The following is a 13,255-nucleotide window of genomic DNA, read 5'->3' on the forward strand; positions in this document are numbered from 1 at the left end:
TCACGTAGTGAAAACTATTTTCTTCGAAATCGCTTGTTTGCTGAAACAGTGAACCACCTCACACCAAGAAAAAGAACATTGGCGTGCCAAGTTCACCACGTAATTTTTTAATTAAACTTTCACGCTCTGTATTTCCGTAACGAGGCTATTTTGGGGTGTATATAACAAAATTGCCTCTGCTCAGAATACGCTCTCGAAGTTAGGTACCGTACTTAGGAACCGCCCTGTATAACGTGCCGAAATTGCTGAAAACTTCCCCATGAAGTCGCGACATAAACCCCGTCGAGAATCAGTGGCGTCTACTAAGGGCTGAAGTGCAAAATAAAAACTCCTAAAACAAAGAAGAATTTAAATAAAAATGTAATTCTTGCTGCATGAGAGGAAATATCACCTGATTACACACTTAAGTTAATCCAATCAATGCCACGACGACCTTAAGCCACTATTAACTCCCAGAGAAACTTCACAAAATATTGAAGTTGAACTTTATATTTATTTTCAACTAAATTGCGGGATTATTAATATCGTGCACGCTCGATTTTATGTCACAATTTAACAATTTATAACGACAACTTGGTGTATTAATTCTTCATTTTGAAAAATATTCAAATATTTTGCGATCTTTTATGATCCGAAATATCACGTCGATCAATGTTGACAATAAAAGCTCCAGAAATTCGTTCATCTCGGATGGTTGTTTAAGGATTTGTATCGTTTTAACGTGCGCACTTTGTGAGTAACCGCACGTCTCGGTAAACTGGTTGAAGCCTAAATTTGAGGATTAGACGCAGCTGCATCGTCAATAATCAAATAAGCCAAGTTTTTTCCGGTTTAAGTTATGGGGAGAAGCGTCGCAGCCCTTACGTCGGAATTGCCAAAAGGGCACCTGAGTCATTTTTCCGGCCCGGCACGCGCGAGAAGGAAGCGAGCAATTCTCACGAAAACCACCCCGCCACCTGGTGGCCGATCCTCTAACCGAGGGCGGCACACTTAAACAGTCGTTGCACGCGCCCGCCCCGCGCGAGGTTTCGCCGCCGCCCGCCTTGGGTCGAAACTAAAGATTTTTCTTACATAAAATTTGAACTTTTTTGATCTTTTGATGGGTTCGACTCTCTAAATTTGACAATTAGGTCAGTTGTCAAATATATATGTATATATATGTGTCGGAGGTTCATTAGTCCTTAAGTTGTGAAGGGGAACATTAAGAGCTAGCAATAAGGCGAAGGGCCGCCTTAAGGCGAAGCACTGTCGAACGGGGTCGCTACCACCAAGGGCGCAATGGAGAGGCCATGTGTGCGAGCCTTTCTCGGGAAACAGGGACTGGCAGGTACCTTCTCCCTCGGATCCGAGGGACTTGCGAGATCTGGAAGAAGTCGAGGCCAAGAAGGGACAGGCGGATGGGACTTGGAAGGGACGAGAAGCGCTCGTGCGGTAGCGGATTCGTTGGTTTTGCCCTTTCTGTTCTTGCCATTAAAAGAAAACAAATACTTTAACATCGTCATGGAAAATCTCCCGAATGATGATCCGACATATATATATATATATGCAGTTTGCGCGGCCTTAATTTACGCAAATTTGAGACAATTTCGAAATTAAGCCATAGCGCATGTCCAAACTTTGTTTTTTTTTTTTTTTAACTAAGACGATGCCGTTTACGTCGGAACAAAGCGCGATACCGCCGGTGGTTAATCGACCAGCGCTCAGCTAAAGACGCGCGGTGTTCGAACGCCCCGCGAGGGGCGCCCGGGCCGGTTCAGGTTAGTCCCCACCCGACGCCGAAGTGGATTTTCCTAAAAATGCGCCCAGAATTCTTGAGTTCCATACCGTCTCAAATTATACTTGAACCGGCTTAAAGTGGGAATTTCCTGGAAGAAAAGAAGGGAATCAGTAATCAATGTAAATAAACTATGCAGCAATCGCGTGTTGCGGAAACATAAACTGCTCTCGCAAAATTAGACGTTTCGGACACAAACGAAGGGAAGTTGACGATTAGTTGTTACATCTACGATTTGCATTCGCTGAAACTCTGTTTATACATGAAATATTCACATGAAGTAGCCACGAAGGACGAAGGGCTATTAGTCAAGTTCGCCATAGAGGCAAAAGATACTGCTTTTAATCAGAGTGCGGCCCGAGCAGTGTTTGTTATTTCCTGCAAATAATCCTCTTCAAACATCGGTACATTGTTGTAATACAATAATTGTTAACGCAACGGTTTAATTTATTGCTATGTTTGTCCGAAAACATTTCCTACTTATTGATAAATGGAAGCCAAACAGTGAAATACAAAGGATGGATATCGCTCGCAGATCGCCTAGGGAACTTATTACGAAGTTACTAATTTCGATAAATATTGGTTGAAATTGATATTATGTTGATCGATCTACTCGAGCGAATACTTACCTAATTCTAATTGATTGCCATGGCTAATAGGTTTGGGTGCAATATAAACTGATGATAACAGGGAAGCTCTAATTTCTAAACCGCTTACACTGGCAAATAGAGAATCAAATTGTATAGAGCCGAAAATTGCTTAATTTCTTCAAAAACCTAAGGCAACGGCCGGACGGGTTTCGTACGGGGGTGGCATTTTTTGAAAAGTTGCCGTATCGCGGGAACGGAAAGAGATTCGAACGGTTCCGCGACGGAGCCGTCTCGACGGGACGACAGCGAAATGAGTCTCGTAAATTTAACCGATGATCGGGAACGTCATTTTAAACAAAAAACCTCCCCGCGACGGGGGTCGTAAATCCGACAGTTTCCTCGGAAATCCCCCCTAAAAAAAACTGCCTTTTGAGAATTGGCAACGTCGCACCGTGTTTATTTCGTTTTGATGCCTAAGCGGCTGCATAAACCAGATATGGTGCACTTACACGGGTTACCTGGGTGCGATAGGTTTTTTGGTTAAAATTTAAACGTTACGCGATTCTTATTTCGTCACTTTGAAAAGCCGCCCCCACCATTGGGTCATCGCGGTCATCTCCGATTGGCACGAAACGTCACGTTTGACATTTGACGTCGCTCGCGCCGCAACCAACAGCACAAATTCGTTATTGCTTCTGCCAAATTAAACGTTCGAAATGTCCGCCATTTGAGCCCGTGCGCGTAGAGGGCGTTCGGATTTGGACCGTTTTGACAGGGAAATGTCGTCTCCCGGCCACACGGGGGAAAACTAGCATGCACGTCAGGAGCTCGATTTTTGAAAAAATATTTATGGCGAAAACCGCATTTCGACACACCTTTACACTCCACGGCGCCAGAGGGCGTTTGTCAAATTTCGGCCATTTTCAAAATGTCTCGTAACTTTTTAGTTTAGGACAATATTGAAGTAAAAAACAAACGTTCTTAAGGCACTTTTCGGATGCGATTGCAGTGGCGCGCTTAATATTTTGCTACAGCGCACCACTTGTCAAAAACCGACATAGCTTTTTTATTTTTAATGAGAATTGCAGTCCGCTATGATTCCAAAAATGTCCATTTTAAACCATTTCCAACTATGTAAGTACGTCCGTAGTTATTTTCAAAAATAATTGAAATATTAGCATTTTTGCTTCAAAGTTTTTCATTTTTAACATTGATTTGGATAAATTGAAGAACTTAATGTAATCGGAGAAGTTTTAGAAGATCCAAACATATCGCTCATTTTTGAAAATAGCTACAGATAAGCCTACATAGTCGAAAATGGCATAAAATGGATATTTTTTTGAAGTGATAACCGATCGTGATTTTCATTTTGAAATAAAAAAAAGTTATGTCGGTTTTAGACAAAACGGCACGCAGTAGCAAAAAACTAAGCACGCCACTGGAATCAAATCAAAAAAGTTACGAGGAATTTTGAAAATAGCCGAAATTTGAGAAACGCCCTCTAGCGCCGCGCACTGCAAAAATATAGAAATGCGGTTTTCGCCATTAAAATTTTTCCAAAAATCGAGCTCCTGCCACGCATGCTAGTTTTTCCCTATCTAACCGGGAAATGGTATTTTCCTGTCAAAACACTTCAAATCCGAACACCCTGTACGACAGCGTTTTAACCAATTATCCCTTACACGAGGAAAAATTTCTGGCATGTTCCTAATGTGATCAGCGGCAGCGAAAATACGTTGTCGTAACGGATTTTCATCCCTTATTTCAGCAGCGTAGAGCAAATTTTTCGTGAAATTGAAATAATCCAAAGGATTAAGATCCGGAGGTCTAGCAGGCCGACGATCGGGACCACTCCTTCATTTCCATCTTTCTTCAAAAGTATAATTTAAGTGTCCGAAAAACTGGACGTGAAGAATACATTATCACATGGGTGTTGTTAATAACTCGGAATAAATTCACGTGCGGCTCACCCAGATCGACTTTGAGGGTGAGGTGCTGCGTTCAAAGACAGGGGAAGCATTCGAACGAATAACGAGGCCTCACTAACATATTAAAAGTATGAAACGACATTCAGTCTATGACAAACGTGAAAACTAAGGGCGGTTTTATCTTGTCCTTTCTTAATGAGCCCTAATGGGCACCACTTGTTCGTGATGCGAGGCTTCCATGTAAACGATAAAGTGACAGATAAGATGGGATAAAATGCAGATGACCACATAACTCGCAGACGGCTACATAACTCAGATATTGGCACGGTAAATAACCTGAACTAACCTGTTCACAGCGCATCCGATGCTTTATCGCTTCACCCGTAAAGTTAACTTGGGCGACCCTTTAAAGGATCAGGGCTCAGTGCGGCGTTACCGCGTGAGGCTACTTTTACCGTTTAAGTCGTATTATTAGTTTTAACTAAGCTTTAAATCGCCTTTAGCAATGTTAGTGGCGAATAATTCAGTTTTTTTTGTTGCACGTCAAACAATCAACATTTTATTCAAATTTCAAATTTATCATAGCTCTTCTGTTGCCAAATTTAACACTACGTTTTCGACCCTTGTCGCAAGGAACTTTATCGTTTGACTAGGGTCCTTAAACATTTCTTAAATTTACGAAACACCCTGTGTAATAAGTAGGGGGGCCAAAATTATGGAGTCACTACCCACGTCTACCCTCTGGCCCCCCTCCAACTTTGTAATTTCAAATGGCAACACCCCCACTTGCAGTCCTCAGCTTAAAGCTGAGCAGTGAGGATCACTCAAGAAAGTTTGGACTAACATCATTTAATAATCTGTGAAACTTTGAGCATCAGTGTCAGTAAAGTGTCCAGTTCATTTTATTTTCGTCACAATGGTGCACGGTATTGAAAACGCCACTTGATCGTCCGTGAATTAGAAAACCAGGCGGACACGCAAGAAAATATTTCTTCAAACGGGGATTTGCTACATTTCCAACACGACGAAGCACCTCATCGCCATGTGGGGTTCCAGTTAGGCGATGGCTAAATGACCATTATTCAAATAAATGGATTGGTAGACGAGGCCCTGTAGAGCGGCCGCCGAGCTCTCCAGACCTAACGCCACTTGAATTTTTTTATGAGGACGTCAAAACTCTGTCACCGTTAAAGCTCGGCCTCACTCAATTAAGGAGCTGCGAAAAAGGATTATTCAAGCGCGTCAGATCGACGTCAAGGAAAACGTTCGTCAGGAATTTGACAACTGTTATTGTCCGGAAAATAGCGGGAACCATTTTGAACGCTTAATTCGATGACTGCTTGAACAAGTGCGGCGTTAGTTGATACGACCCTAAAGCATCTTCAAGAGCTTTAAAGTGAGGTGCCACAAGCAGGGGGTCGCCGTTGAAAATTACGAGGTCGGGGAAGGGAGGGGGTTAGAGGGGCCCCCCTACTTATCGCAGAAGCGGTTCCGAGGAATTTTTCAAATCTTTTTTCCTTCCTGAGATTGCAAGTTTTTAAAACGTCACCCTGTACATCGATCCGATCTAATTTATGTCGCTTCTTTCGATAATGTTTCCGACCGCGATGTCGCAAATCAAGCGGACATTATGTCATGAATTAAAATGTTCCACATAAATCAAGAACCATTGTCTGGCCAGTATGTAGATTCCTTCAGAATAATGGGTCCGAGCTGGACAAGAAGCACGGTTACCACCATGACCTAAAGTGTAGTCTGCTACCAGTGCCATTTATAGACGACAAGTTTCCACCTCCGGTCGTGGTTCCGTAGACGAAATTGAAACGGTACCGCATCTCGATTCTCTAAATTTATCTTTTAGAGCATCGAACGTGTGCGTCATAACGCAAACTTCAAATCTCAAAAATCCTGAATGATCGTAGAGGAGAATCTGCAAAGAGATATCTTACCCTGGTGGAAATAATATTCTCCTCTAGTGTTGACGAGTGGTAAGACTTGTAGAAGTTCCTATTCTCAAGACAGTTGCTCAGTTTACTCAGTTACGTTGTGTTTTAAATAAAGCAGCAAAGCCCATTCAAATGCAAAACGCTCACATAACCATCACGAACATTGGCCCTTTAGCTCTAACTTATGCCACAAAAGGACCTTTGTTTATTTCATTTTTGTTCCCATTCTTTTACGAACTGTTTAGGGCATTTCCTTGGGATGGCTAAATAAATTTTAAATTTTGATTGTGTAGATTTTATAGCGCGCCGACCGCATACAGAGTGTTTGGCAGGGCGATGGAGCTTTTTTTGGGGAGATAGACGGGGCGATTTCGAATCTATGCCGCGCTCGTAAAAAGCACAAAAACACGTTTATAACGACATTGAAGAAAAAGCTTAAAAACGTATAGGTTCGGTTTCAAACCGCATTTGATACGTCGTTTTCGGCGTCCACCCCTGTCCAGCCACCCCGACTGACGTCTTACTTTCCAAGGGGGAGGCACCCATTGCAGCACATCAAACGAGCGGTAATTCCACAAGGGACGCGGCGGCACGCTCAGTACCAAAACTGGACCTGCAGTTTCCTCTAAAATTTAAATTATTAGATGCGCGATTAAGTAACTCATTAGTGCGTCAACGAAAATTTAAGTCCCCACAATAAACGCTCAAATTGGGCTCCGGCGACAATTTGGCCCTGGCTCGATCGTTCCTCGAACTCCATTATGCAATTGTCCAGCGTTGGTTCTGTTGTTAATTCTAATTTAAGTGCAGTTAAAGCGGAATGCATGAATGAAGGTGTTTGCCCCCGAAAGAATAGAGACAGACCGTAAAGCTTTTGACCCACTACTAAGAAATCTTAAGGAATTCGATCATTTAAAAAAACCGGTAACAAGCCGCAATGAACGTTGCAACAAAGAACAAGAAGAGCATGTAACGTTATCGGTTGGTGAAAATCTCGAAATGCTGCTTCGCGAAATTGGACAGACCTCAAGTACCCCAAAATCGACAACTGATCCCGTTTCACGCGAAAGAGGGTACCACCAGGCTGAGTTCACGATTTTCCGGGGACCACGTGACGGCCAAAAACTAGGAACATTTTGCGAAACGACCCATGCGGAAATGTGCGGATTAGATTATTTTGGACACACGAAAGTCACGTGACAAAAACTAGAATTTTCAGTGGGAGAAGTACGCACCGCCATAGCTTTGAGTTTAGGGCCGTTTCACTTGAAAGGGATTGCCTTAGATGGGCCCCCGTCAGCTGTAACAGATGCCTATTAGTTCCAGCAAGATGGATCGCCATCACGCAATTTAAGGATTGTGCAGGAACATTTACGACATAGATTTCATGGAAGATGGCTGGCGACATTGCTGGCCAGCCGATTCTCCAAACCTGACCTCGTTAGATTTTTTTCTTTGAGTCCACATCCAGAATCCTGTTTATCGACACACGTATGAAACGGAAGAACTTCGAAGGAGTTCTCTCCGGGCTTTCAAGGGTGTCGCACGAAATGCATTAGCTACGGCAGTCGCGAAGGGTCGTTTGACCCTAGAAAATAACGGATAATTGCTCAAGCATTTTTTGCAAAATTGACCAGGCACTGGTAGGCACTCGAAATGGTCAAAAGGTCATGAAAAATCACAATAGTGCGCAATCTACTAACTGTGACTTTTCAGTGAATGTGTAGTAAAATCGGCGAAAATCTTGCCAGGGCCGTATTTCGGAAAAAGAGTTAGTGATCGGTCTTGACGAACGAAACCGAAGCTGTTGCGTTGAAGCTTATTGAAAAAAAAAGCAGCGGAAAAGTCTCCGTCCATCCCTTGCCATAATTCCGGAGGAAATGGAAAGGAATTTCCATTTGTTTGATTTTTTAAAAATAAACAAAAAACCAAAAATAACTGTGTAAATCTGCTTGCGTGGGGAAATTGACGGTTCGAATGCGCAACTTTCCTCCGATTTAATAAAGTCTGTCACCGTTTGCGAGATCTCCATGCCGGACACCTTTGCATCCGCATGCCCCCGTTTCCCGTTGGTACCATTAAGCTCCTTTTTAACTTCCGCCTAATGGTTGTCCTTCGCCAATTTGTCGAGATGTGTGCGACAAGAAACGAACGATTGTTAAAGAAAAGCTTGCAGCAGTCTGCAAAACAACTAATAACGCTTTTTTCCGATAACAATCCTTTCCTGGGCGCCCCTGGGAGCGTGGAGAAAAAAAAAACAAAAACTGTCCCTCAATGGAAAAGGGGGTAGGTCGACTTCAAATATCTCTGCAAGAAGCATTTCTGCAACACGATATAAATTCAAAGGGCTAGTTCGGTTCAATGGGGTAAATGGAGGAGTGATGTGTTAATCTGTACACTACCATTGCTACCAAATTTTCGGCAATTAAAGCACACAATTTAATGGTGTATCATCTGTATTGTTTTCAACCGGAACGCAAATAACCATTCTCAGTTCCCGTGAGCGCCCCACTAAATAATGTAAACAGGTCTCCCGAAGGAAAACATTTCATTTATTTCGGAATGCCTTCATTTTTCTGAAAGTGGACCTCAGAGAATTACTTGATACAGATTAAAAGAGATTGGATACTCTGATATTCCAAATGGATTTTCCTCTTTGTTTCATTTTTTACCTTTTTTCATTTATATTAAATGTGATACATCAAAGGCGAGGGAGAGATGGGAGAAATGCCGCTTAAAGGCCCGGATGTTCAGGCCCTGCGAGTGTGGAAATTGAATAAGGTCATGTTAAGATTCGTTTACGTATGGATAATCATCAAATATTTAAACTTAAAGTTAGTGATACTGGAGGGCGATTGTAGTTGTTTTAGGCATAAAATAATTGTTACTGTAAACACCATATCCGCGCCGGCTGATCCAAATGAACTTTACATATTCGTCCAAAGTGGCCCCAAACTCTCACACCACACGTTAATGGAAAATTCATGTTGAAAGTGATGTTCTCTCATTGAATGAGGATTTTTTGGGTTGTTAGAATAGATGTGTCTCCAATCAAATATACCTCGCCTTGTAAATGTTGCCTCGTCGACAATATTTTATTAAGGAACGAAGGGTCATGATTTCGCTTTGGTGTATAAATCACTTCTGAGTTGAAAACCAGGTGGAAACAAATTTCCAATAGGTTTAAAATAGTATGGAAAGAGCTTTTTTTTCGTGAAAACCTAGAAATTGATTATTCACTGATCCACCTTCAGATACATGTACAGTGGTGTGCAAAGTAACAGCAGCTGTAGCAGTAGTGCTTTTTGGGAATCATAGGTGTCGGGCCTCGAGCGGGTACCACCACAGCCACCTTACGTGGAGACCTTCTTGGGGTTCCCCCGTTCGTGGGAATGTCACACTTATTGACCTGCGCAAAAAGTGGCAGCGGTGACTGTCGCGCGCATTCAAATACTACACACTTCCACTCTATAATTGATCAAACGTTTTCGAGTTTTCGTTTAAGGTAAATATAACGGAACTAATGAGGTTGAACCGTGCATTGACGATTTCTAGTCGAAATACTGTGGGCAGGAAAGCTCATTGCACGACAGTGACGCCGAACGGGGTTTCGGCACTTAGAAACGAAGGGAAAAGCCATTATTTATTCAAAGTGTATTGAAATGTTCCGCGAAAATGATCAGCAACGCCATAAAACGTGCAGAAAAACTGGAAACGCGTGGCAAAAATAGCAAAATCACGTTAATAGATGACAGGCGATTACACGGGGTGGCGAAAGTGTCTCATGTTTTAACATCTAAATAAATAAAAAGACAAATTGGAGTTAACATGAGCGCTTCTGCAGTACGGAGATGATTGGCTGAAGCAAATTTACACGGGACAAGTCCAAGGAGAATTCCTAAATTAACAGAGAAACAGATCTCTAACCGACTGAAATTTGCGAGAGAGCCCCTTGGCCCCCGTCTAGATTGGGCAATATTCTTTGGTCAGACGCATCAAAAATCGTCCTTTCTGGTTTTACTGGACAGAGAAGATACGTTACAAAAACCGCCACATTTCTAAATACAACCTGAACTGTACCCTGAAAACTATAAAACATGCCTCCGCCATTACGGTATAGGTCCGATACGTCGTATCGAGGGCTCAGGGAGTAAGTTGTCTTGAAAAATGTAATATTTCCTTATGCCGACGACAATATGTCCATTAAATGAATCCTTATGGAGCATCACGATGCCAAACACATGAGCAGAAGGGTAAGGGCGAGGTTTGCCGACAATGGAGTTGGGGTTTTGAAGTGGCCTACTCAATTACTTCCCGGTTTGCTAGCGTTAACAACCAGGAAATGATCCTCGCTATTTTCAAATATCGTATGTAAAGCCATATAGGGGGCCATAGTCGAAGGTATATTTCTCAAAATTTCAGCGAATTATCACAAAAACTATAGAAACTAGTATTAGTAAGTAAACTAGGGCAAGTATTCAAAAATGTGAAGCTTGAATGCCCTGTAAGACGAAAATACCACAATAAGTATTTGATTTGCTTAAAATTTCGAGTTTTGTAAGTATTTTCTTGAATTTGTGTCAGTTTTCTATCCTTACTGGTTGGAGGATTGTGTATCGAGGTGAACAAGTTATCTGAAAAACACTCATCATGCTAATAAAACTAGCTGCAATTTCTAAGAACCAGCCTCTGCCCACATGAACTATTATTATTTTGTCTCACCATATTGTCAGGAATCTGCCCTAAATTTTTTTGTCACTCCAATTCTGAATCATTCTTTATACGGTTCCAAAGAGTTTTAGGATAAAAAGGAAATTATATTTTCGGAAGGTTAAAACTAAGAAAAATAAATCAATATGCTGTGGCTGGATTCTCTAAAAAGTCCTTTATAGGGCGATTCCAAAATTGCGAAAATCATTCTGCCAGCAAATAAGAAAATTTTCTTTTTGCTCTTTTCCGAAACAACAAAACGGAGCGTCTCCCTTAATAAAACGTATTTCAAAAATTGGAATTTATTGATTTCTGCGAAACAATTTGAGATATGCTATCTACATTACTTTACAGATGCCCAAAAACCGTATCAGTTAGTCATGCAAACCACGCTTGAAATATGCGCATTAATAAGTCCTTGATGAGTCAACAGGTTCATAATTAATACAACTTTCCTTCCAAAGTCATAATGGTTGGTATTGAACAGAAACAATACTGCAGAGTTAAAAATTTAATTACATTCCGCGTAAAAATATCATGCATATTATACAATGTTTTATCCTTATTACAAATGATACAAGTTGCAGTTTCAAATCCACATCGTAAAATTATAATTCTAATCGACCTAAATTGATCTAAATTGAGGCCAAACAATTTTTCAACCTGAAAAGCACAATTTGCCGCTGCAACATTTTTAAGGCACAAACATATAAATTATTATGAAATTTTATTTCATATTTACGTCACAATGAACTACAAATAAACCTATAAAAACGTAAAAAAGTCAGTCTAAAATTCTGGATTCAAAACTGGACGGCTCAAAACTTAATAATACATAAAAGGTAGTTGAGTAAATATAAGGTAAAAGACTGCTTAATTAACTAAGGCCATAAGAGTTCAATATTGGGAGATTGAAGTTCTTCAAAGATTGTGTATTGGGACTTAACTATGAGCCAGCAGTAAATCTGAAAATTAAAAATTGCAATGGTGATATTTAGTTAAAAAGTGGCAATACCATATTATTTTACTATTAACATTATTAAATAGATTTCTTACATTATATGACATCCAGCACCATATTATCAGAGTGTATAATACACATTCAATCTGAAAAAAAAAGACTCAATTTAACAGAGAACTATTGGAAATTCGAAGGGTGTCAAAAATTGGGTGGATTATAGCAATACACTAAAAATAATACTAAAGATGATTTCTTTGCAGTCATTTTTATCTTAAATTAAGAGCATTTATAATCCAATTATGACAACCTTCAAAGAATTTTTATTTATTAAAGCCATGTAACATGGGTTTGATGACATTTTCGGGGGCAACCAAAATTGCCAATAATGATTAATACTTACATAAATATAATAGCCTCCGAGAAGCCACAGTCCAAATACTAATTGGAACAAAATGCCTGTTCCAAATAGTATCATCCAAGGCAACATGAGACCTCTGATCATGATGTGTAGCCCATATACCAGTAGAATTGCCGAAACAATAAGGGAGAAAAAATAGAACAACATAAAACCCCCCACTACTTGCATTGCTGAAAAAAGATTATATTATAGTTGTAGTCATATTAGTACTTTCAAAAAAAATTTGTAGATTTATAAATATGTGGTAATTTTTAATGACTATTTTGAAAAATCCAACTGCCTGACTGTGGTCTCGTGCAGGTTAAATGAAACGTTACTTTCTTGAAAACCCAGGTTCAATAATGAAACTTCAAAATACTTTAAATTTACACGTACAATATCTTATATCGGCTTCAAACAACGGATTATACAACTGTGTGGAATCGCCCCCGGTCATGTTAAATATCACAAAAGTGATTAACACCACACTCAGAGCTACTGTATAGAAGCTTATAGCTTTACACCCAGTTTTTAAGTTATCAATCCATATGCAAGGGGCCCAGCACGCTTCTAAATGCACCATTGTGATGTTCTTAGCAATAAAACAGTCTTAAGAATTTAATGAGTAAATTTAGGCGACAATTCAGCCTTTCTATCGGGGGCCACGCCCCAGGGCTTAAACTATGAGAAACGCGAATGAGATCTAAAATAAAGACTGTTTTACCATATTAATGAGCAATTAACGAAGAAAACAATATACAATAATTTGAGGTTATGAATGCGGTGTTTAGGTAAATAGAACAAAATTCCGATTTGCCACAACATTTGCGTTGACAACACCGCACGCATTGTGTTAACTTCCATGACCCGGAATTATAATAATGTTGTTGTTTCTTATTTACGATTCTTTTAATAGAATGGAAACTGTAGGATAGTAAATATTAACAGC

The 13,255-nt window shown here is 40.4% G+C and overlaps 1 protein-coding gene across 1 annotated transcript; it reads right to left on the reverse strand.

Moving 5' to 3' along the window:
* Nucleotides 1-11,446: 11,446 nt before the first annotated feature.
* On the reverse strand, nucleotides 11,447-13,090 carry pasi1 (pasiflora 1). Its single transcript, XM_066301285.1, has 4 exons — nucleotides 12,703-13,090; nucleotides 12,310-12,497; nucleotides 12,005-12,055; nucleotides 11,447-11,913 (listed from the first exon to the last, which is right to left on the reverse strand). Exons 1-4 carry the CDS (start codon nucleotides 12,887-12,889, stop codon nucleotides 11,830-11,832), a joined length of 510 nt encoding a protein of 169 aa, XP_066157382.1. The 5' UTR covers nucleotides 12,890-13,090; the 3' UTR covers nucleotides 11,447-11,829.
* Nucleotides 13,091-13,255: the final 165 nt, after the last annotated feature.

This window comes from Euwallacea fornicatus, chromosome 38 (assembly GCF_040115645.1).
Source record: "Euwallacea fornicatus isolate EFF26 chromosome 38, ASM4011564v1, whole genome shotgun sequence".
NCBI classification, from domain to species: Eukaryota; Metazoa; Arthropoda; class Insecta; order Coleoptera; family Curculionidae; genus Euwallacea; species Euwallacea fornicatus.